At 35.9% G+C, this 25,650-nt stretch overlaps 1 protein-coding gene across 3 annotated transcripts in view; it reads left to right on the top strand.

The window, feature by feature from the left end:
• pi4kaa (phosphatidylinositol 4-kinase, catalytic, alpha a) overlaps positions 1–24,120 on the top strand; it is a 38,718-nt gene extending 14,598 nt beyond the window's left edge. For 2 of the 3 annotated variants that reach the window (XM_084400784.1, XM_084400785.1), the window contains exons 24-55: positions 252–322; positions 455–579; positions 804–885; positions 1,000–1,083; positions 1,780–1,869; positions 1,966–2,085; positions 2,188–2,280; positions 2,365–2,521; positions 4,459–4,586; positions 4,795–4,953; positions 5,801–5,952; positions 6,914–7,021; positions 7,207–7,427; positions 8,702–8,860; positions 9,378–9,457; positions 9,540–9,739; positions 10,580–10,670; positions 10,760–10,927; positions 11,834–11,887; positions 12,003–12,123; positions 13,620–13,749; positions 15,002–15,072; positions 15,182–15,254; positions 15,367–15,437; positions 15,519–15,628; positions 16,701–16,805; positions 16,897–17,022; positions 17,381–17,501; positions 18,979–19,138; positions 20,997–21,086; positions 21,177–21,260; positions 22,071–24,120. In XM_084400784.1, coding sequence (XP_084256910.1) covers positions 252–322; positions 455–579; positions 804–885; positions 1,000–1,083; positions 1,780–1,869; positions 1,966–2,085; positions 2,188–2,280; positions 2,365–2,521; positions 4,459–4,586; positions 4,795–4,953; positions 5,801–5,952; positions 6,914–7,021; positions 7,207–7,427; positions 8,702–8,860; positions 9,378–9,457; positions 9,540–9,739; positions 10,580–10,670; positions 10,760–10,927; positions 11,834–11,887; positions 12,003–12,123; positions 13,620–13,749; positions 15,002–15,072; positions 15,182–15,254; positions 15,367–15,437; positions 15,519–15,628; positions 16,701–16,805; positions 16,897–17,022; positions 17,381–17,501; positions 18,979–19,138; positions 20,997–21,086; positions 21,177–21,260; positions 22,071–22,122 — 3,656 coding nt within the window. In that variant the 3' untranslated portion in view covers positions 22,123–24,120. The remainder of the gene's footprint in view (positions 1–251; positions 323–454; positions 580–803; positions 886–999; positions 1,084–1,779; positions 1,870–1,965; positions 2,086–2,187; positions 2,281–2,364; positions 2,522–4,458; positions 4,587–4,794; positions 4,954–5,800; positions 5,953–6,913; positions 7,022–7,206; positions 7,428–8,701; positions 8,861–9,377; positions 9,458–9,539; positions 9,740–10,579; positions 10,671–10,759; positions 10,928–11,833; positions 11,888–12,002; positions 12,124–13,619; positions 13,750–15,001; positions 15,073–15,181; positions 15,255–15,366; positions 15,438–15,518; positions 15,629–16,700; positions 16,806–16,896; positions 17,023–17,380; positions 17,502–18,978; positions 19,139–20,996; positions 21,087–21,176; positions 21,261–22,070) is intronic. The other variant, XM_084400786.1, reaches the window with a different exon arrangement.
• The last annotated feature ends 1,530 nt before the right edge of the window (positions 24,121–25,650 follow it).

Below are 25,650 nucleotides of genomic sequence, written 5' to 3' on the forward strand. Positions count from 1 at the left end.
AGATTTTGGTTCAGGAAATCTATGTAAATGAAGGCATCATAGATGTCTATTTATGTCTATTAAACAGCATTTCAGAGAACTTGTAATACAAAATGAAATGTCTTTAATGTACTGTGATTGATCAACTAGGGAAGTGTCTTTTAGTTAAAACTTGCCCTACTCACCTGTGGCGTCTTGCCTACAGATTCAAGTTAGCAAATCTATTCATTTGACAGCTTTGATGTGATTATGTCTTTGTTATTTCCTCTCAGGAATGATGCAGTGTGTCATTGCAGTGGGTGACAAGGTCTTTGATGTCTTTCTTCAGATGATGGCTGACAAGGTAAATGAAACCTGAAGTACTTAATGCTTAACGTGAACAGCTTTAGCATCTCTTCCTAACTAGACTCAAATTAAGGACATGAACCACTCGTTGTTGTCCTCTAATATTTGATTTTTTTTAAAAAAATTTTAGGATAAGACCAAAGTCCATGAGGAGGAGTTAGAAAATCATGCTCAGTTCCTATTGGTCAACTTCAACCACATTCACAAGAGAATCCGAAGAGTGGCTGACAAATATCTGTCAGGACTCGCTGAGACGTGGGTGTTTCTCCATTACAATCACAGAAAATTACTATATTAAACCATATTCTCTTGAGATGTTGTTTCTGTAGATATGATTAAGAATCAATTTTAACATTGAACTGGTAAAGTCAGTGTTTTTATGTGGGTTGGTTGATTATCGGTCATCTCACAAACAGTAGAAATAGTGTCTCAGGTTGATTTCTTCTTCTTGAACGTTGGAATCTTTGTTTTTCTTCTAGTTTCCCACACTTGTTGTGGAGCGGTCGTGTCCTGAGGACCATGCTGGATATATTACAGACCCTGTCTCTTTCACTCAGCGCTGTATGTGCTTCTTCCTTTGCTCAGATCAAGTTAATGTGTTTCCTCATTTGGAGATTTGTGACAGGAGATGTTTATGATACATTATTGATTTTAAAATCTTGACCTGTTTTATAGGACATCCACAAAGACCAGCCGTATTATGACATACCGGACACCCCGTATCGCATCACAGTGCCGGATACATACGAGGCCAGAGAGGTACGTTTACTTCACTTATTTATTTATTTGACACTTATTTAAATCACAGGAATATGTACAGTACCGGTGAAAAGTCTGGAAACATTACTATTTTTTTATGTTTTTGAAAGAAGTCTTATGCTCATCAAGCCTGCTTTTTTATCAATAATACAGAAAAAAACAGTAATATTAAGCAGCACAACTGTTTCCAAAATTGATAATAAATCAGCAAATTAGAAGGATTTCTGAAGGATCATGTGACACTGAAGACTGGATTAATGGCTGATGAAAATTCAGCTTTGCATCACAGAAATAAATTATATTTTAAAGTATATTAAAATCGAAAACCATTATTTTAAATTGTAATAATATTTCACAATATTACTGTTTTTTTGTTTTTTTCATTATTTTTGATCAAATAAATGCAGGCTTGATGAACATAAGAGACTTTCAAAAACATTAAAAATATTAATGTTTCCTAACTTTTGACCGGTTCTGTACTTGTAACAATATTTATTTATATGATATTTATATTTATTTATTCATTTATAATTTTTAATTGTAAATCTGCTTGATTTTTACTATCACTTTAAAAAAAAAGATTTGGGAAAAAAATGTGCACAAAAAAGCATAGATATGAAATTTGGCTTTTTATGAAAAAGCATGCTATTGCATATGTGTAAGTGATACATTTGGGATGTCATATGTCACGTGTAGAGCATAGTGAAAGACTTCGCTGCCCGCTGTGGAGAAATCCTTAAAGAGGCCATGAAATGGGCGCCATCGGTCACCAAATCTCACCTACAGGTTTGGATTCCCATTAAAAAAACAACAACAGAGATTTGACTTCAACAGTATCATCCTCTGTAATGATTTTTAACATCATCTATGTATTGTCCACAGGAATACCTGAATAAGCATCAGAACTGGGTGTCGGGTCTGTCTCAGCACACGGGTCTGGCGATGGCCACTGAGAGCATCCTGCACTTTGCCGGATACAATCGCCAGAGCACCAGTCTGGGTGTAAGATGAACACTGGGTGTTGTGTTTTAGTTCATGCTGAAGGGATATTGACTAGTTCATCAGTGATTAAATAACCAGAAAGTATGTTTTCTCTCATTTCAGACCACTCAGCTCACAGAGAGACCAACATGCGTGAAGAAAGACTACTCTAACTTCATGGCCTCCCTTAACCTTAGAAACCGCTATGCTGGAGAGGTAGTGCTAAATAATAAAGCAGATGCTGTTGGGTATTTTATGAAAAAAGCATTAGTCTTACCTCCTCACATGTCTCGTATGCAGGTGGCAGGGATGATCCATTTCTCAGAGGCCACGCGGAGCACGTCGGACCTGAATAAGCTGATGATTCGTCAGATGAATGAAGCTCTGGACGGAGGCCAGCCAGAAGCCTTCACGGAAGCCATGTTCAAAATGGCTGCGCTGTTGATCAGCTCCAAAGGCATGTCACTTCATTGCAAGCCATACGCCAACAGTAGATCTTCATCATGTTGAATTGCAATATATTTCATAATCAACTGTTAAAGTACACCACAAAACATGTTAAATTTCACATTCAAAGCCTTGATTTAGTTTTTGGGGTCTATTAGAATAAGTTTTCATTCTTGAATGTTTAAAAAACACATAATTTTCCCCATATTCTCCATTGTTGCAGCTCCTCTCTTCCCAGTCTGTCAGTAACGCCAAAGAGTATAGAAGCCCAAGAGGCGAAACTCAATAGAACGCTCCATAGCAACAGTTGCCCCCATGACGTAACGGCGCGGCCGCCATTATGGACTGAAAACTGAAGGAAAATGCCGAAAGTGGGAGGGAGTCCCAGGGAGTCAATGGCACTGAAAAACTTAACATAACAAAAACTTAACATAACTTAATTTTTTCTGGCCGTCATATCTAAATATGAAAACAATTTAAAATACATTAATGAGGATGACCGACGTTAAATGACAGAAAATATGCGTCTATGTGTTGGTTATGCATGGCCTAATTACCCTTAGGAAAATAGTATTTTGAGACAAAATATTACTATAGAAGTACTATAAGACTACTATAGAAATACTATAGCGGCTCTAGGATATTATAGAGGTATTACAGAACATAACACACTTCTGTGATGTTCTGTAATACCTCTATAATATTTTAAAGCTGCTATAGTATTTATATAGTAGTCTTATCGTACTTCTGTAGTATGTCCCAAATTACTATAGTATTCCTATAAGATTACTATAATATTTTGTCCCAAAATACTATAAGATTCCTATAGTACTTTTTCGTAAGGATATGTCCCCCACCGAATCGGCTTCATTAGCCTACCACTTACGGTTTGCAAAGATACAATTATAAAATTACTGCAAAACTTTAATCTATCAATATTTATGTTCTATTATGCATTTTCCTTGTTATATGACTAACAGAAATTCATGAAATAATATAGGCTATAGGCAGTCACACAGTAATTAGATATAAGTAATAAGATATTTTTTCAAATGTTGATTTTGAAATTAGTGAACATCACCATATAGCCTATATATGATTTGGAAAAATAAATAAATAAATAAATAAAATTATAAATGAACATTTCTAAAGACAGTTAATATTTTACATAGAATATCACAAAAATATTAACAACTTGTTTTTTCAACATCTTCAGTGAAAGTGCACACAGTGAACGTTTCAATGGCAAGAACAAAAACAATCTGTGAATGTCCTATTACAGGCGGAAAGGTACAAAAAAGATGTGCAATCTAGCAAGTACATGAACTATAAACACCTACTAAAATGGATTTTGGCATTGACTGGCGCTAACGATTTCAGCAGCTTTCAGTCCATAATGGCGGACGCGCCTCCGCAGCGCCATCTACAGACTGTTACCCATAACACAACAGACTGTTACCCATAACACAACAGAGTTTCGCCTCTTGGGCTTCTATACTCTTTGGTAACGCTCTGTTTAGTTCCTGTCTCTATGAAGCCCCTCCTTCTGAAAAGCACACTGTGCTCTGATTGGTCGGCTGGATCAGTGTGTTGTGATTGGTCAAGAGCTTCAAGTGTGTTTGGGAAATGTCCCGTCCCTTACCATAACCGCCAGTTTAACACACTACTAGCTAACTCAACCAGGCCCCGCCCCTTTATTATGCGTATGAATTATTTAAATGAGGAATATTGTGACGTGTTTGTTCCCGGAAGAAAACTCAAGACTGCAATGGAGGCGTTTCAGGGAGTTCAGAAACACTGACACTGATATAGAGAATAGTGACTTTGTGCTTCGTATCTTTTTTTCATGGAACATTACACACTAAAGAAAGTTGAACATGTAAAAAAGCATAATAGGACCCCTTTAAGAAAGTAAATAGAGAATTGATTGTTGTATTTATTGTGTAGAATGGGACCCTCAGCTACTGCATCAACTGTGCTGGTCTCCATTAAAGATGTTTACGGAGAATGGCATGGAAACGGCTATAGCCTGCTGGGAATGGCTCCTGGCTGGAAGGACAGGTGTTGAAGTCCCGGTAAGACACGCATGTAAACGCAGCATCATCAGAATCCCAATATTTCATTATATCAGTACCAAGTCCGGTCAAATTTATTTATATAGTGCTTTTTATAAATCACTGCTGTTATATTAGATGAAAATTGTTCCATATTATGTGCATATTTTAGCAATGCCGGTTTTACAAAATGCTTTTTTGCCAAGTTTCCCTTGCATTCTGTGTTCAGTTCATGCGGGAGATGGCTGGTGCATGGCAGATGACCGTCGAGCTGAAGATGGGGCTGTTCTCCGACGCCCAGGTGGAGGCGGATCCCCTGGCAGCCTCAGAGGAAAGCCAACCCATCCCCTGCCCGCCCGACGTCACGCCACACTACATCTGGATTGAGGTTACGGTTGCCTTGTTTATCCGTCCAAGCTTACAGGCATTTCCATAGCTGTAGATTTACCCCGCCCAAAAGCTTCTTATGATACACACCAGAAATAGCTTGAAGAATCCTTGCGAGGAAATCTCGCTCTCCTCTATTGTGATGGGGTCGTTCTTCAAATAGAACTGTTGTGTAATTGCATCAGTAAACTTCATTTTGCTACAAAATTGCTGTGTTTGAGCAAGAAGTTTGCTCTGTTTAATTTGTTGTGATTGATTTTTTTTTTTTTTTTTTTTCAAAATGACAAACATTTTATTTACATTAAAATTTATTTAGCAGACATAACCAAAGCGACTTTCAAATGAGTAATTTCAGCTCCTGATCTTTCTCAGCACTTGATACACAGAAAACAGCATCTTCTCGAAATGAACAACACAAACTAAACTCTTCCAGTCTCAGCTACAAGTACAGTGTTTGAGCGCGGGGCAAAGTAGACGTTGTTCGAGGGCAGCCAATGAAGACCAGGCTGGCATTATGCAAATTTGTTACAAACCTACATATGTTTGTATGTATGTATTTCGCTGACGACTCGTTTCAGCAGTTTAGAATCGATTATTTCTTTTAGGAGACAATAACTTTATTTGTCTTGCACTTTGCAGACCTTTTACATTTACTAACAGCTATATTGCACACTGCATGAAAGGTCATATTTGATAGGGCAACTTTAAGGAGGCAATAACATGAGAAGTGCTAGCAAAACATTGTCCAGAATAGTACATACAGGGATGGGTCAAAAAAAAGTGGAAGCATAGAAGCATAAATAGCATTTATTTAATCAAGTTAATTGTCTTTTTTCCTATTTGTATAGTTTCTGGTCCAGCGTTTTGAGATCGCCAAGTACAGCAGTGCGGATCAGGTGGAGATTTTCGGCAGTCTTTTGCAGAGGTCTATCTCTCTCAATGTTGGTGGCCCAAAAAGCAGCTTGAACCGCCATGTGGCGGCCATTGGACCTCGCTTCAGGTTAGCAAGAAGACTAGACTGTTAAAAATTATTTGAATAAAAAATAATTGGAGTATGTTTTGCTTAAATACTATTTCAGTCTTCCTACTTTGTTTAATTCAGTGTGTTCCTTGCCTTTTCTTTGTAATTATTTGTGAAATTTACTAGCAATTTCTGACTGAAAATCCTACACTATTACTTTTCATTGTATTTCATTACATTTACACCGTTTTTTTGTAGTTTGTAGTAAAAAAAAACATATTCAGTCTGCATTCAGTCTGTTGATGCCCGGACTTGCCCTCCTACATTCTGACATAGTGACCAATAAAAAATATATATATTATATATTTCTTTATGTGAGTGTACTGTATGTATGCAATAAAAGAATACTGTATGTACAATATATTATATACTGAGCTGTGCGATAAGTTTACATTTTAACCTGTGATTTTACACAGTTCTCAGAACCCCAATAATAATAAAATAAGTATGCTAAAACATTTTTTAAATGTATTTAAGTTTTTCTAAGTAATTATTCCAGTAAACAATCATTTATAAGAAATATTCAAGTAAGCAGTCATTTACATAATTAAATGTAAAATAGTACTTTACAATATTGTAATTATTCATCCAATTAACTTTTATTTGCTATATTATAATAAATGTATTTGTTGGCGGGCCAAAATGCTGCCAGAGCCGGCACATCGAGTCACTTCAGGTCAGCTAGAAGGCTACACTGTATAAAATTATTGTATAAAGATTATTGGAGTAAGTTTTGCAAGAAAAGACTTAATTTCACATTTAATTCAATGTGCTCCCTTGACGTTTCTTTGTAATTAATTATTTTCAAATTTACTAGCGATTTCTAGTAATTAGTAAGTAAATCCTACACATTTTTTATTCAGTGCAGTTCATTACATTTACACTTTTTTGTTGTTGTTGTTGTAGTTAACATAAAAAAACAACATTTCTCTGCACTTAGGCTGTTGACGCTCGGTCTGGCCCTCCTGCATTCTGACGTAGTGACCAACTCCACCATCCGTAACGTCCTGCGGGAAAAGATTTACTCCACCGCCTTTGATTATTTCAGGTACTGGAAAGAAAATATTGGAGTTTTTGATATGATAAATGCTTGTTGAGAAAATGGGGAAGAGCTGCTGGAAAAGTTAGCGGTCTCTGTAGAGCTAATAAACTTTTATTTATTTGTCTGCTTGTGTCCTTCTTTAGTGAATGAATTGAATCCTAATTATATCTCTTTTTCTTCTTTTTTTTCAGCGTCGCATCGAAGTTCCCCACGCAGGGAGACAAACGTCTGCGCGAGGACATCAGCATAATGATCCGCTTCTACGCCAACATCCTCTCCGATAAGAAGTACCTAGCTGCTAGTCAGCTCGTGCCACCTGGTGAGCTTGGCTCCAATCCCCCTCAAAGCTCCCTATCTGCTGGGATTTTCGGATCGCTTATCGTTTCCAGCACTTCTCCGCTATCGATATTAAGTAAGCCTCTCTTGCTACAACTGTGCAACTACAGTGCAGCAGGAGCTTGTTTATGAGGTTCAAATTTGCATGCCTGCAAATTTGAAACCAATACTAAAAATGCACGGCAATCATCCGGGCGGCCAAATTTATCAATTTGTTTGCTAAGCGCAAATTGACAAATGCATCCGTCCCGTATACACCCCCCCTCCTCCCTCCCTTACCGCCACCACCCTTCTCTATCCATCGTAGAAAACATGATTTCATCAGAACATTAGCGCTTTCATGTAAAATGCATGATCATTTCAATACCAGAGAACTAATTGAGACTTCATTCGTCCCCTTAAAGCCTCTCCATCGCGTGATGTGCTACATCGCCAGACATCACCACAAATCAGTTGCTTCGCTTGGTATTTACTCGTCGAATGTATAATTTGCAGGCTTCACTTCCTCGAAATGCTGTGTTGTTAATAATTCATTAAAGAAAATGGAAATAGGAGAGGAGAAAAAGTGCTGGAATGATGGAACAACCAAATAGTAAAAGGGACAGAAAGTTGAAATGGGGTAAAATAATTAAGTTAATTTACAAATCACTTAAAGGGTGAATTTCACAGAACCTGTCAAGAACATGTCCAGGTTATATTTCACCTCTAAATCAGAAGAAATAAATATGAAATCTATTTTAGGGCCATTTTTGCAGTGACATTTTTTTTGTGACAATTATGCACATTTTCCCAAAACAAAACTATCACAGATATATTATATTATATTATATAGTGCACTCATTTTTCCCCATCAACATTTTTTACACAAAGAAATTGTGCTTAAAATATGTATTTAAAAAGTATTTGAAATATGTGTAAAATCGTTTCCAGTTAAATTAGTCCAAATAAAATCTGAAATGATTGTCATTGCAATAATATTGCAATAAAACGTATTTGAAATATTATGTAATTGAAAATCTAATGAGATTCATCACTGAAAGAATAATTGGAATTACAAATAAACTCAAAAGAAAAACATTTGAGTGCACTGAAGTAATGAGAATTTGGGGAAATGTGCTTAAATGTTTCCAAAAAATAGTCACAATGCAACTAAAATATGAATGATATATAAATTGGCCTCATTTTCTTTATGCTAAATGTAATAACTTTTTTATTTCTTGTGATTTTAGTGAGAAATATGACCCGCACACGCTCTTCATGAGATTCACCCTTAATAGTTTAGGTGTTTGGTACCAGAAAGGAGAGTAAAATTCTACAAAATCCTTGGCTTGACGACGTTTCCTTTCACAGACAACCAGGATCCGTCCCTGAACAGTTTGTCTGTGATGAACGCCACTGATCCCAGGAATAACATGGACATGGCTGTGGGTTCCCGGCAGCAGAGCGCTCAAGGCTGGATTAACACCTACCCCCTGTCCAGCGGGATGTCCACCACCTCTAAGAAATCAGGTATCGCTCATCCAGATTCGTTTTAATAGTTTAATCTGCTTAGCCAGTGTCTACCTGCTAATGCTATGATCTCCCTGATTGTTAAGAGTCAGCAGGACACTCAGATGAGCAATAAGTGCTTCCTGAGCTACTGGAAACGAAGTGGCCATTGTTTCACTGATTACTCTCTTTATTATTTATTTTTAGCATCATGCATTATGAACACTGCATTTTAAAGAGTCTTTTGGTTTCCGTAAGATCCGTAAGACTTTAGTTTATTTTCTGAACACAAAAGATGATGTTTTTGATGAAATCTGAGACATTTCTGTCCTTCCATTGACAGCTAAGCAACTACCACCTTGACGCTTCATAAAAAGTTCATAAAGAGATCGCAAAACTAATCCATATGAATATATGAGCGGTTTAGTCCAAATTTTCTGAAGAGACACATAGTTTATATGATGAACAGATTGGATTTAGCTGTTTATTCAGCTCTCTCATACTCTCTCATGTCTTCTCTTGTTTCCTTTCACTATAGGCATGTCCAAAAAGAGCAACAGAGGCACCCAGTTGCACAAGTACTACATGAAACGGAGGACGTTACTGTTGGCCTTACTGGTATGAGACGCCTTTTCCCGCAGCCTGATTTCGTCATCAGTTCCTCATAAACAAATCTTGAGCGTTTCTGCTTTCTCAACAGGCCAGTGAGATCGAGCGACTGACCACTTGGTACAACCCGCTATCAACACAGGAGCTGGCCATCGCCACCGAGCAGTCGGTAGAAACCAGCATCTCTAACTGGAGATCCAAATACATCAACCTGAGTGAGAAACAATGGAAGGACAATGTCAATTTGGCCTGGAGTATCGCTCCGTACCTGGCCATGCAGCTTCCAGCCAGGTACACCAACAACAACACTATTAGCTCTGTCCCAGACTCTAGTGAGCCGTCTACCCAGACTGCATTTTAAGGCATCTTGGTGTTGATCTTCTCTTTTAAGTCATTTTGACCAACTGTAGCAATGTTTCAGGCATGCATCCTTTGTGCAAAATACCATCCCAGAATATACTGTGTCGAATTCAGATGGGAAAAATTATTTTAAATGGCAGAATGAATGAAACCTATTTTTAATGACAGTAATGCACATTGTTACAAAACTATATTATATTATATTATATTATATTATATTATATTATATTATATTATTAAAAAGTGCACTCACACTTTTATAAAAAATATTATATTATATTATATTATATTATATTATATTATATTATATTATATTATTAAAAAGTGCACTCACACTTTTACACATTTTTAAAGCTATTCTAAATTCTATTCTATTCCATTCTGGAATGATTTTAATGATTTGCAATATAATTGAAAATCTAATGAGAATCATCAATTAAAGAATATTGAGAATAAAAAAAAATAATAAAAAAAAAGTTTTTCTTGTATATGATGTATATCATTTGTGAAGAATGCAATCTCTGTGTCATTTTAAATGAATGTATATTCATATACACTTTACAGTATGTACATAATTCATCCAATACTGAATATTGTTGCTTACAATAGCACTGCGTCGCCTAATTAAAAATGGATTAGGTCTATATTATTTGTGTGTTTACTTATGCACTTTTGTATTGCAATATGAGAGTTCAGGATGCTGCCTAGACGGTTTTGTTACAGAGCTCATGTTTCGATGTCAACGTATGACCTCTTTTCTTGCCTTTGTAGGTTCAAAAACGCAGATGCCATCGTGGCTGAAGTGACCCGTCTGGTTCGACTGGATCCTGGTGCTGTTAGCGATGTGCCGGAGGCAGTGAAGGTTAGAGCTGCCATTCTGCCACAAGAAGACATGAACCGCCGGTGTGTTAAAAATCACTCTCAATATGAGGCATGTGTTTTTCCCCATAGTTCCTGGTGACGTGGCACACCATTGATGCTGATTCTCCAGAACTGAGCCACATTCTGTGCTGGGCTCCTGCGGATCCTCCCACCGGCCTCTCGTACTTCTCCAGCATGTACCCTCCTCATCCGCTCACCGCTCAGTATGGAGTCAAAGTCCTTCGCTCCTTCCCTCCTGTAGGTACCAGCAGGGCGGCGCTAGAGCAATGGTTCTCAACCTCTCTGACTTCAAGGCTGACTCAGATGCAATATGGAAGATATTTCTGCTGTTATGACAAAGCTGCTCGTATTTTATTTACGTAAACTATGAGTGGCAGTTTCAATTAGTTTATTTGAATAATATAATATTAATATAATAATATTTTTATTAAGTAAATATTATAAAATTGTAAATAATATGTATATATTTTTTTACCAATTAATTTTCATGACTTTTCTAGTGATTTGTGATTACAGGGTTTTTTTAAACTCACAAATAGAAGTTTCTATTTAATACAATATTTTTAAACTTCACATAACTAGAAAAAATTATATTCATTAAAAAAAATGTACTTGATTTGTATTTATTTAATATTTTTATTGTTAATTCCCATGACTTTTCCAGTAGAAATCACACTTTTAAAATTGTATTATCATTATTATTATTAGAAATGAATACTTTTATTCAGCATGGATGCATTCAACTGATCAAAAGTGTTTTAGTATTTTACATTTCGCTCAACTAGGTTTGGATGACAAATAAAGTGTTGACCGATATCACACTGAACTAATAAACAAAGTGACCCCAGTTATTATGCTCAGCAATTTATTTTTGCTCTCTATCAATAACAATATAATTATTTGATAGCTGTGCTTTACTACAGTTTCCATTGATGTGATTATAGCCCTTTGAGCATTGTAAAAACGAGACACTCTTGTCTTTCCAAACCCGTATGACTCTTTCTTTTGTAAAGAACAAAAGGAGATGTTTTAAAGGGTGTTCATGCTTTAAACGCCACAGATGTGTCATAAATGTGGTCCTTATGTCTCTTATAGTGAGGAACAGATTGTAATTTTGTCCATTATGTTTTTGTGATCTTGCAGGACGCCATTTTGTTTTACATTCCTCAAATCGTTCAAGCGCTGCGGTATGACAAGGTGAGAAAGAGTGAACTGTGACCTTTCCTGAGCTACCTCTGCCTTTTGTTAACAAAAGCAGTCATTTCATTCACCCCTGGGCTGTTATTAACATCTTACCTGCCATTTTTGACAGATGGGCTACGTGCGCGAATACATCCTATGGGCCGCGCAGAAGTCCCAGCTCCTCGCTCATCAGTTCATATGGAACATGAAGACCAACATCTATCTGGACGAGGAAGGCCATCAGAAAGACCGTGCGTAACCTGTTCAGTCTGAATGTGTCCATTATAAGCCAGATTAATCCAAAAGTACATACACTACCATTCAAAAGTCTGAAAAGCATCTGAGCATGACCTTTGCATTAGCCAATCAGAAACGGGGAGGCGGCTCTCTGCCTGTCAGACATTTTTCACGTTCACATGGCAACAAAATACCTGTCATTATTAAATATTTATAGCAGCACATTAGGTTTAGAATGACATAAGATGTTAGGGTCTGAGGGTGTGTTCACACTTTGCTGGTTTGGTTCAATTAAAAGGAACTCTGGTTGCTCTGTTAGTGCAGTTCTTTTGAATACAAACAAGTGGACCGAGACCCACATTTCCAAACGAACTCTGGTGCGGTTCGACTGAAAAATGAACGAAACACGAACCAAATACATTTAAATGAACCAAAAACAGGACATTATGTCACAAGCTGCAACCCTAAAAAGGACAGAATGCTCAAGCATACCTGGTTCCTCGTCACATGATCTACAGTTCGGTACATCTGTCAGAACCGCTTCTCCTTTCAGTAGATCTTTGTTTGTGTGCAACAGAGGAATTCATGCTGCTGTTTTGACTCCTTTACACATTATTTAAGCTCTTAATGAGTTCTCAGCTAGTAAAAACACCATTATATGTGCGCACATACAGCGAGCGCATTTAGCCCACGCACATCTTTAGGCCCGGTGTTAAAAATGACTGTAGCCATGTTTCCATTACCCTTCAAATTGCGCAAATTGAAATTGCGAATTGAAAATACGCCCAATGGAAACACGTCAATTGCGCAAAAACTCCCATTTATCGGAAAAAAGTTTTTACGCTCGCATGAGGTGGTTTTTCAGGCAATTCGAAAAAGAAATATTTCGCAAAACTGCAATGGAAACAGTTTTTGCTCATTTGCAGGTCAGCTGACGTAGATGACGCGGTGTGTTTGGACAGAATACGAGACAGAGTTCTTTATTAAATTCATAAAAGACAAAAGAATTACAGGAATAATGGATTCTAAACCTCAAATGAATGCCACGATCAAGACCTCGAAGCAGATATGAGTGAGAAACACCTCACCTCACGCCGCTCACGAGTATAATAAGGGTCGTTCCTTACCATTAATGCTTTGAAAACACACATACGTCTCCTTCGATTAATAATAATGGCTAGTGCAGTGGCTGAGATATAGTACATAAACCTACCAACGTCCGTTACCATGGTTTTTGGAATGATTTTACTTATCGCGAGAGGAAAAAATGAAGTTTTAGTCGCATAACATCAGTTAATGGAAACGCCGTCATTTCGAAATAGTTTTTTGTCGACATTTAGAAAAAATCGCTAAAGTTTTGCGCAAATCTGTAATGGAAACGCGCCTAGTGTGAACGCTAAGTGAACCAGGACTTAGGTTTTTGAACCAAAAGAACAGCAAGTGTGAACACATGCTCAGATATACAGGTTGATGTGTATTCATCGAGTGCTGGGTTTGTGTTGTGGTGCAGCGGACATCGGTGAGCTTCTGGAGCAGATGGTGGAGGAGATGACACACTCTCTGTCGGGCCCCGCTAAAGACTTCTACCAGCGCGAGTTTGACTTCTTCAACAAGATCACCAACGTCTCTGCCATTATCAAGTACGCTCACCACATATGAACTGTCACACTACTGCCTCCATCTAACTAACTCCATCTGCTATCATTTATTCACTGATTTCATCACGGTGCATTATGGGTTGTGTCATACCTAAAGGATGCATATGATGATGCCTTAAAATTTAAATCAGTTTGTGAGTTGATGAAAAAACAAATAATTAATTGGACCATAAAAATATCAAATAAAACTAAAATAAAAACAATTAAACACCTAAAAAAATGGTATGCATGTCAACAGAAAAGCATAAGAATGTTAAATTCTTGAAATATTAACTTAAAATCAAAGGGAGTACTTCAAGTCAGTGTTTTACTTATTATTTTGGCAGCACTTATATTTTACAGACCTGTTTTGCATGTACATACTATGTACTTATTGTAGTAATGACAATAATTGGGTGTAATAACTAGGTACAAACCCTGTACCTTCCCCTGACTTTAACCCATGTAGTTACCTTATGTTACCCAGTACTTTTGTGGACAAGTAAGTACATGGAAAGATCACATACTGTAAAATAAAGTGCATACACTACAATTTTACAATTGGCTCAAAGAGGTTTAGATGATAAAAAAAAATTGGTTGCATTTTATTTTACAGTACGTGCACTTACCTGTACTTACAGTGTTCTTACCTAAGAAAGTACTGGGTAATATAAGGTAACTACATGGGTTAAGGTTAGGTTTAGGGGTATGCTCATGGTTAGTGCCTAGTTATAACATAGTTATTGCAATTACTATAATAAGTACATAGTTTGTAACTGTAAAATAAAGTGCTACCAAAAAATTGTCATTGTTATAGGATACTATGAATTTGCTGTTTGGAAGAGCTTTTACATAATGAAGTATGCTTATAATGCCTAAAAATGTTGTCTAGCTAGGAAGCGAATTATTTTTGGAAACTGTTCTTATTTTCCAAGCCTGTTGCAAATCATGATTGCAGACAGGTCAGTATCATGGGAATTGGGGAAATATCACTTAAATTGCCAATTGCTGATTGGCTGTCAATGGTTTTTATCATTCATCAGCTGGAAAAAAATCATTCTGAAAGTGATTCCAACGACATCGATCCTGTGTGTCAACTCTTTTATATTTAGACATTTTTTGTACAATTATTTCTTTATCGTTATTGTCCTTGTTTTGAATGGGCCTTAATTTAAAATAGGCATAATTTTCTTTATGCAAAATATGCCTATAAGAATAATGCACTGTGTGTAAGAATGCTGTTCTTGTTTTCCAGGCCCGTTCCAAAAGGAGATGAGAGGAAGAGAGCGTGTCTGAAGGCGCTGTCAGAAATCAAAGTTCAGCCAGGTCATTTTACAATATATCTGAATAGTTACTTGTGATAAGAGTAATTGCCCTTATATTGCTTCGGTATTTTTCATTGATCTGTTCATGACTTTTCTAACACTGTTATCAGGATGCTATTTGCCAAGCAATCCAGAAGCCATCGTCCTCGATATCGACTACAAGTCAGGAACACCTATGCAGAGGTATCGCAGTTCACACACACTCTTGTTCTTGTGTTCACATGCTATCTCCAGTATTGACGTTTACATTGCACATGTGATTTATGAGGTCATTAACATTAGCTTGTTTTTACAGTGCTGCCAAAGCCCCGTATCTGGCTAAATTCAAAGTTAAGAGGTGTGGAGTTAGCGAGCTTGAAAAAGAGGGTGAGTTACACATGCATTGATGGTAATGTATATATTTAGTTTCTGCATTATCCTCCTGAGCGGCCCATTGTCTGTCTGCAGGTCTGCGCTGCCCGTCAGACTCTCCGGATGAAAGTGAAGAGAATTCAGAGATGGCTCAAAAGGTCTGCTGGCAGGCGGCCATCTTTAAAGTGGGCGATGATTGCAGACAGGTCAGTATCATGGGAAACATGCATTGGTTTTTTTTTGGGACAAATTTAAATGTAAATGAGTGAATCTCACGACTCATCGGAAGTCTGTATCATATTTTACTAAAAAAAAATAATAATAATAATAATAATTTGTAGGACTATGCTGATGTTTTACATTTTCCCCTTAAAATCTCATTAGTGTATTGCAAAAAAAAAAATTCTAATTCTCATTACTGTAATAATGGAAATATGAAAAATAGGTAAATATATTATTTACAAAATACTAAATAATAATAAATATTTTAGATATATATACACTACCATTTAAAAATGTGGGGGTCAGTAAGTTTTTTATTTTTTTTATTTTTTTATGCAATTAATACTTTTATTCAGCAAGGATGCAACAAAATGATTAAAATTGACATTAAAAACCATTTATAATGTTACAAAAAAATTATATTTCAAATCAGTGCTGTTCTTTTGACCTTTCTATACATCAGAGAATCCTTAAAGGAAATGATTTCCACAAAAATATGAAGCTGCACAACTGTTTTCAACATTGATAATAATAATAATAATAAATGTTTCTTGAGCATCAAATCATCATATCAGAATGATTTCTGAAGGATCATGTGACACTGAAGACTGGAGTAATGATGCTGAAAATCAGCTTTGATCACAGGAATAAATTATATTTTACAATATATTCACATAGAAAATCAATTATTTGAAATTCTAATAATATTTCACAATATTAAGATTTTTTTATTACAATTTTTTATTAAATAAATGCATCCTTGGTGAGCATAAAAGACTTCTTTCAAAAACATTTAAAAAAATCGTTCCGACCCCAAACCTTTGAATGGTAGTGTGTATATATTTCTATATATTACAAGTAAAAGTATCTGAATCTGAGAGAAAATGCTTAATTGTCATGATGTAATTATTAATGTATACTATGAATGCACTGTTAGTTAAAAGCATATCCAATGCATGTCGGGGTGAAATGTGACCTGTACGGGTTTTCATGAAATTCACCCGGATAATTATTCTCCAATAAATTGATTGATTGATTTTGTTTCTCTTGTATCAGGACATGCTCGCTCTTCAGATCATCGGCCTCTTCAAGAACATCTTTCAGCTCGTGGGTTTGGACCTGTTTGTGTTCCCGTACAGAGTGGTGGCCACCGCTCCTGGAGTGAGTGACCCTTGACCCCTTCCCGTGAGACTTCATGTTGCTATCCTGCTGAAGTTCTGCTCACCTGGACTCCCTGTTTGATTCTTTTCAGTGTGGCGTGATCGAATGCATTCCCGACTGCAAGTCCCGTGATCAGCTCGGCCGGCAGACCGACTTCGGCATGTACGACTACTTCAGAAACCAGTACGGGGACGAGTCCACGCTGGCCTACCAGAAGGTGACAACCATTTGCTTCAGGAACTGTCATAGTTTCATATTTTATTTTGTCTGTATAACCATCCTTCCAGATATATATATATACACAAGCACACAGCTATGAATCTGCACCATCATATAGACCTCAAATCAATTTAAACCAAGAAATATTACAACTGCAATGACTTTTTGTGTGTTTATCAAACGTGTGTGAACAACATGAACATCTGATGTGAATGAAAAACCCACACTTGAGAGAATAGAAAGTGATAAACAGACTTTGCTTCCGGTTTTGCTCAAGCTAATGTGTTTTTATTAAGTTGCTTATGCATCTGATGGATCATTTTTAATGCATCTTTTGTCGCTTCTCTCTTTTAAAGGCTCGATATAACTTCATCCGCAGTATGGCCGCGTACAGTCTGCTGCTCTTCCTGTTACAAATCAAAGACAGACACAACGGCAACATCATGCTGGACAGCAAAGGCCATCTTATCCACATCGGTCAGTCGGGTTAAACCACACTAGCAATTTTGTGGCAGATACTATTTGCACCTCAGTGTTTTGTTGTACATTATAAAACAGTATGCAATAATGACAAATTATTCAGTGCATGTGATTTTTATAGTTATTAAAATCATAAATGGATGCCGCCTTATTGAGACATTACTTGTCCCTGTCCCTAAAGCCCTCTCCTACACCTAGCCCTAACACTACCTGATAAACACTTTATTCCCTCTGTTAAATACCCATTAGGCACTTTACTTCCACTTTTCGAATATTTTCTTAATTTTTATTTCAAATAAACTCCTCTCCCAGCTGATTATGCGATGGGAAAAGGGAGAAGAGCAAGTTTGGTAAAAGGCGGATTTACAATTCTTGTTACAAATAACCTCTGCCAACAAGGTGTAAACAGACACTCACTCCGTTAAGATATGTATATGACCTCTTATGATTGGCTAACTAGCCTACCAGTGTTAAGTATTTTTTATTTTTTATTATAGTCTATTAAAGTATTATTATTTTGAATTGGATTTTTTATATTTATACTGCCGTTCAAAAGGTTTAGATCAGTACGATATATGTTTTTGAAAGAAGTCTCTTTCTGCTCACCAAGACTCCATTTATTTGATCAAAATACAGTAAAAACAGTAATGTTGTGAAATATTTTTACAATTTAAAATAACTGTTTTCTATGTGAATAAATATATAGTAAATTATAATTTATTCCTGTGATCAAAGCTGAAGTTTCAGCATCATTACTCCAGTCTTCAGTGTCACATGATCCTTCAGAAATCATTCTAATATGATGATTTGCTGCTCAAGAAACATTTCTGATTATTATCAATGTTGAAAACAGTTTTTTTTTCAGGATTCTTTGATGAATAGAAAGTTCAAAAGAACAGCATTTATTTGAAATAGAATCTTTTGTAACATTATACATGTCTTTACTGTCACTTTTGATCAGTTTAATGCAGTCTTGCTGAATAAAAGTATTAATTTCTTTCCAAAAAAATAAATAAAATCTTTTAAACGGTTGTGTATGTTACAAAACCTTTCTATTTATATATATATATATATATATATATATATATATTAGGTATCATTTTTTATTTTTTTACATTTTTTTTACTTCAGGTTTTGCTTTAATTTATTTCCAGTTTGCCATTTAGAGCTTCAACTTACTGCCATGGCAATCTTTCTAAGTTCTAATATTTATTTTGTTTTATTTTAGCAATTAACAAAAGTGTTTTTAACAGTTTGATAATATCCCTGGTAACTACTACATTTTTTTTTTATTTTTTATATTACATCTATAGTACATCAAACAAAAACATTTTCATTATATAAGCTCAATAATTATTCCATTTTTTAATTCATATAATTTTAATCATTCCATATAATATACAAAAATAAGTACAATTATTTAATGTTTGATTTATTAAAATAATAAAAATAAAATTGTGTTTTATATATGTAGACTTCGGCTTCATGTTTGAGAGTTCTCCGGGTGGGAATCTGGGCTGGGAGCCGGACATCAAGCTGACCGACGAGATGGTGATGATCATGGGCGGCAAGATGGAGGCCACACCCTTCAAATGGTTCATGGAGATGTGTGTGCGCGGATACCTGGCCGTAAGGTGAGACGGGCCGCTGTTCAATATTTCAGAATCCTCAGAGATGATAGATCAGGTCAGACGTGTTGACACTTGAGTGTGTCTGGGAAGGATTTGGGCTGCAAATCACCCGAATATTTTAAAGGGGTCCTATTCTGCTTCATCTTTCTTTAAGTGTGTAATGTTGCTGTTTGAGCATGAAAAAGGTCAGAAAGCACAAAGTCCCTCCAGCAGGAGTTCTTCTCTATATCAGTGTCAGTGTTTCTGAACTCCCTGAAACGCCTCCATTGTAGTCTTGAGTTTCTTACTGGAACGAACACGTCACAATGTTCCTCATATAAATGATTCATATGCAGAATAAAGGGGCGGGGCCTGGTTGAGTTAGTTAGTAGTGTGTTAAACTGGTGGTTATAGTAAGGGGTAGGGCTGTTGGAACGAATTCCGAAATTCGAATATAATTCGAATATTTAAAAAATCAATACTATTCGAATGCTGAAGTTCCTATTCGAATATTGCTTTTTTAATGTATATTTTAATTTTTTTTTGCAATCTTGCCTTTCCCGCCGCCTTGGCTTACACACATGTGAAAATTAAATGCTTTTGTTTCTTGTGATGAATAAAGTTTTTGAATCGTAACACAATTGTGCACGTTATCCACGCTGTATCATCATAACATTACTGTAAAAAAAAATCGCGGAGAGCAATGTCTCCACGGAAACGGAGATCACCACTCCTGACAATTTGATTCACAGTCCACACTACAACGTGAAAACGGCGTTTTCAAATGTATCCACTTTGGAGTGCGTTTTCATTAATTAAAACGCTGTCTCAGTGTGGACGGAAGGCCAAAACGGAGAGAAAAATATACGTTATTTTTTATGACAACGCTACACCCTGACTGACAAGCTAGACGATCTGTCCGAGGAACCGCCGCTAAAACAGGCAAGAATTACTTAATTTCTGCCTCTCTCCTCGTCACGGGGCTTACCAGCTGTCCGCCAGAAGGCAATAACAGACAAACTGACACGGTTTATCTGTGAAGATATGAGACCGATCAACATCACGCATTGGCGATCCATAAGACTGTAATGTCGTAAATATTAATAATAGGATGAATTTGAGCATTTAATATTCGAATATTATTCGAATATTAAATAAAATAAGGAATGGAATTCGAATAGTATTATAGAGGAAGATTGACAGCCCTAGTAAGGGGCGGGACATTTCCCAAACACGCTCAAAGCTCTTGGCCAATCACAACACACCGCTCCAGCCGACCAATCAGAGCACAGTGTGCTTTCAGAAGGAGGGGCTTCATAGAGACAGGAACTAAACAGAGCGTTACTGACAGACTGGGAAGAGAGGAGCTGCAACAATGGAGAATATGAGGAAAATAATCAACATTCAAGCAGGAAAACCTGTTCTAGTAGAGCCTGAAAACAACATCAAGACTTTGAAAAAGGGCGTAATAGGTCAACTTTAAAATTGCATAGGGTTTGTTTTCTATCATTAGCTGGTTTATAATTATTCGATTTTACATTTCATGCCTGTTTTTGAAATCCTTTTTATAAAATACCCTTTTTGATATTCAGTAATATTATCAATTTGACTGCAAGATGAGAACAAAACCTGACCTAAATTGAGCTGAATAATGACACTATTATCTTGTGTAGAGCTGCTTCATAGCTGAAGACAATTTGTTTCATAATTGATGAACTCTGTTATTGAACTGAACTGAGTCAACATTCAGCTTGTACTGAATAACGACACTATCATCTTCTGTGGAGCTGCTTTATCATTGAATGAAAACTGCTTTGAAACGATCTATATTGTATAAAGCGCTATAGAAATAAAGGTGACTTGTTTTAATGGTTTATCTCAGGCCGTATATGGATGCTGTCGTGTCATTGGTGACGTTGATGCTGGACACGGGGTTGCCCTGCTTCAGAGGACAGACCATCAAACTCCTGAAGTACGTTACTGAATATTAAATCATAATTTAACACTGGAATCTGTCATTTTTTCCTCTGAAACACTGATCGTCGTTCATTGTGTTCGGCAGGCAAAGGTTCAACCCCAATATGAGCGAGAAGGAAGCTGCGGCCTTCATGATTAAGGTCATCGAGCGCTGCTTCCTCAGTAGCAGGTAACAAACATCACTTTTGTCACATGATATTCAAAGAAAGAGTTTAATTGTGAACTTAGTAACACTTTTATTTAACATTGGTCAATGCATTTTACCTAATATTGAGCAATACATTTGTTACAGTTTTTATTAATCTTTGTTAACATTAGTTCAATGAAAAAAACAAATGTTCATTGTTAGTTCAAGTTACAGTAGTGGCCAAAAGTGACGTCCAGCCTTGGAAAATTGACATCTTCACCTTTTTATTAAAATATTTTTGAAAAATTAGTATAGTCGTGCTTGAAGTCGATTGTTTTATTTGTGATGATAGCGCAATGAAACATGACAAATTGTGTGACATAATATTTGGCCAGGCTGTCATACAAAGAAATTATGAATGCATGCAAAAACAAGAGAGAACCAATGAAATATTAATAACTGATTATGTTTTTAATAACTGATAAAGCTTTTTGTTTTCCTATGCGTCTTTTTTCATAGTGGAATAAAACCTGTAGCTTGCCTCCTTTTTTTTTTTTCAGATAAATACTTTAACCAAGTTTAGTGTTTTGATCTTCCAACATATATCAAATATTTAAAACATATCAGATATTTTCCTCATATTTTGATGGTTTAATCAAACTTGCAGGGTCATTAAAAACAAATATCCCCTCCACACATCACTTTAAAATGTGTTAAAATGAACATTTCCTAAAATAATAAATGTTTTAGAAGAGGTATCTTTCATTTTTAGTTCATGTTAACAAATCAAACCTTATTGTAAAGTGTTACCGTAAACGTTTCTTATCGAAATTCTGTGTTTCTCCGATACAGGAGCAAAACCTACGACATGCTGCAATACTACCAGAACCAGATCCCGTACTGAGACCGGACTCGCACATCCGCCGTCCACCCGACTTCTCTTCACCGGCCTCAGATTGAGATCAGTAGTCATTATCAGTCTATTACAATCCTTTTATGATGAGCACTTTATAGATCTGAATAATTCACCCACTCTGATTGGCTCAGATGGCAGGCGTCCAGGTGCGTCACTTCCTGTCCGGCGTCCTCAGGGCCTCTCTAGTGATCCAAAAGCTGCATGTATGTCCTCTTATGTCCCTTTAAGGCATCTGCCATGACGGTTTCTGACATTCCATGCGTATGAATACATCCTTTAACTCTACTTGAATCTTTACTGGGTTCAGTTGCGTCACCCAGGAAGCCATTTCTAAGACTATGGCACGAATTGCACTGTAGATTGTGTGCCGTCAGCAAACGACCTGTGTTATGCAATACATCAGTGTTTGTGCGTTGTGTTTTGTCTGTACGTTGTGTTCGGCACCGCACTGCAAAAAAGATGATTTTGGCTCGTTTTCCCAGAAAATAATATCGAAACATTCTTCAAGCCAAATGACGCGAGACTCGTTTTATGAACGTTAATTTAGTCTATGCTTAAAACAAGACACAAAATCTGCAGAAAAAGAACTTTTAAAAATAAAAAAACGTAATGTTTATACATTTTTCATAAAACAAGACTTAATATCGTGAGTCATTTTGCTTCTTGATTTAAGAACGTTTACATATTTGTGCTGGAAAACAAGACAGAAATACTGAGTAAGAAAATAATCTCTATGCAGTGATGAACGGGTGAATCTCACGAAACCTGAAAGTTATAGAAATTAGACATTTTCTAGAAAATCGTCTATTTTTTTGGACTGTTAAGTTTTTGTATTGCATTGTGACACATTTTTAACCACAATTTTTTTAACAATATAATGCAAAATTGCACTTATTAATATTTATGTTATGGTGGTATTTGTTGTACTGCCTTTGATTTGTGTTCATTTAAATAGTTTTTTTTTTTTCACTATAATACAAAAAATATTTACTGTATTTTACTGAGAATCTGGATCGAGAGAATGAGAATAAAAAATGCAAAAAACTAGTACATTGTCTGAATGCATTACAGAGGATAAGAAGAATAATGCAATTAATACAAATAATAAATAAAAAAAAATATGCAAAATATCTTAATGCTCCTGAAAATAGGCCTTTCTTTAGGATTTTGGGCTGAAATCTTGCTGTTTTCGTGAGATTCACTCAGAGATGTTGTTTGTGCGTTTACTCCTAACAGGGATCTTCAACCCAAAAAGAAAAAAATGTAGTTTACTGACCTTACAGAATATCTGGTGATCATTATAATGTGTGTCATTTGGCATGTACTTTTCTTAAAAAAAAAAGAAAGAAAAAGATCTAATTTCATAGTGGTTTAAATAGGGAAACCGCGAGTGTTCTGTTCATTTCGTCGATGAAAGATTTGCTGTATAGTTGCTGTTCCTCATATGCTGTCGTAGTTTTTTTACTCGCCGTCAGTGAATAGATATAAAATAATCTCTACACATTAGAGACGAGAGCTTTAGTCCTCTGAATACCTTTCGTTTAACGTTACTCAAAGATAAGAGCTTATTTTAGCTGTTTAGCAACTATAGATTCTAGAAGCTATACTCAAGTTCATCTGTATGTATATATATATATATGTGTGTGCGTCTGATATTTGTGACAATAAGAAATATGCCAGGAAAGACTTGATTTCTGTGTATGTTAAAGTTTCATCTGTTTAATTCGCATTACCATTGACAATCATGTTGCTTGTTGAATTGTCCTGTGTTCATGCATTTACAGTTCAGTCATGAAATATTCGCGTTTGAGAGAACATGCTGGGAACGTTTCTTAGCCTCGTGAAGAGCCGTCGCTACTGATACACGCCGTCTGTCCACGTTTGCACTTTTAACATTTCATTGCTGTCAGTGTGATCAATCAGATGTATTTGTGAAGAGAAATGGACCTGAAATGACCTATTAAAATATAAACACTTGGACAAAAATGTTCTCCTTGATTGCGTTCCATTATTCATCGCACCTGATCCGTCTCTGTGTGTGTGTGTGTGTGTGTGTGTGTGTGTGTGTTACACCTCCAGGACGCTTTAGTCATTAATATTGAATTGCTTGCTGTAAGCGACCGCAGAACTGCTGAGCTAATCCTGCTAAGAGTGACCATCACTTTTATGAAGCTTACACACGCAACACTTACAAACCCTCCTAAAATCCAACTGGACGAGTCACGTTTGAACACTGTGAAATACAGCAATAAGCCACAAGAGTCTTTGCATAATGTATAAGAACAGTCCTTGTAAAATGCAAAGCAGATTAGCAATATGATAAAGACATAAATAATGTTCAATATATATATATTAGGGCTGTCAAAAGATTAATCGCGATTAATCGCATCCAAAATAAAAGTTTGTGTTTACATAATATATGTGTGTGTACTGTGTATAATTATTTTGTATATATCAATACACACACATGCATGTATATATTTAAGAAATATTTGCATACATATACTGTATATATTTATATATAATTTATATTATATATAAATATAATTTTTTTTATATATAAATTACACATTTTTCTTAAATATATACATGCATGTGTGTGTATTGATATATACAAAATAATTATACACACACACATATATTATGTAAACACAAACTTTTATTTTGGATGCGATTAATCTTTTGACAGCCCTAATATAATATACAGTGCTATGCATAAGTTTAGACACCCATGCTAAAGTTGACTAAAAAGAGGAATAAAAAATCATCTTTTGGAAATTGAACTTAATGCCTTAATTAAAAAAATTAGGAAAAATCCAACCTTTAAGGACACCAATTTTCTTTGTGAATGAATAATGTATCGTAAATAAATAAATGTTCTTCCTTAAAATACAGGGTGCATAAGTGAGTACACCCCTATGTTAAATTCCCATAGAGGCAGGCAGATTTTTATTTTTAAAGGCCAGTTACTTCATGGATCCAGGATACTATGCATCCTGATAAAGTTCCCTTGGCCTTTGGAATTAAAATAGCCCCACATCATCACATAGCCTTCACCATACCTAGAGATTGGCATGGTTTTATTTCAGTTAGCCTAATAGCTAGTTTGATTTGCATTGAGAGATGATCTTATGGAAAGTACCCCATGCCAATCTCTAGGTATGGTGAAGGCTATGTGATGATGTGGGGCTATTTTAATTCCAAAGGCCAAGGGAACTTTATCAGGATGCATAGTATCATAAATTTTTTTTTTTTTTTAAATTAAACTTAAAAACTAAATACTTAAAAATAAAAATCTGCCTGCCTCTATGGGAATTTAACATAGGGGTGTACTAACTTATGCACCCTTTATTTTAAGGAAGAACATTTATTTATTTACGAAACATTATTCATTCACAAAGAAAATTGGTGTCCTTAAAGGTTGGATTTTTCCTAATTTTTTAAATTAAGGCATTAAGTTCAATTTCCAAAAGATTATTTTTTATTCCTCTTTTTAGTCAACTTTAGCATGGGTGT

The sequence above is a fragment of the Rutilus rutilus genome, assembly GCF_951802725.1.
Source record: "Rutilus rutilus genome assembly, chromosome: 25".
In the NCBI taxonomy this organism is placed as follows: domain Eukaryota; kingdom Metazoa; phylum Chordata; class Actinopteri; order Cypriniformes; family Leuciscidae; genus Rutilus; species Rutilus rutilus.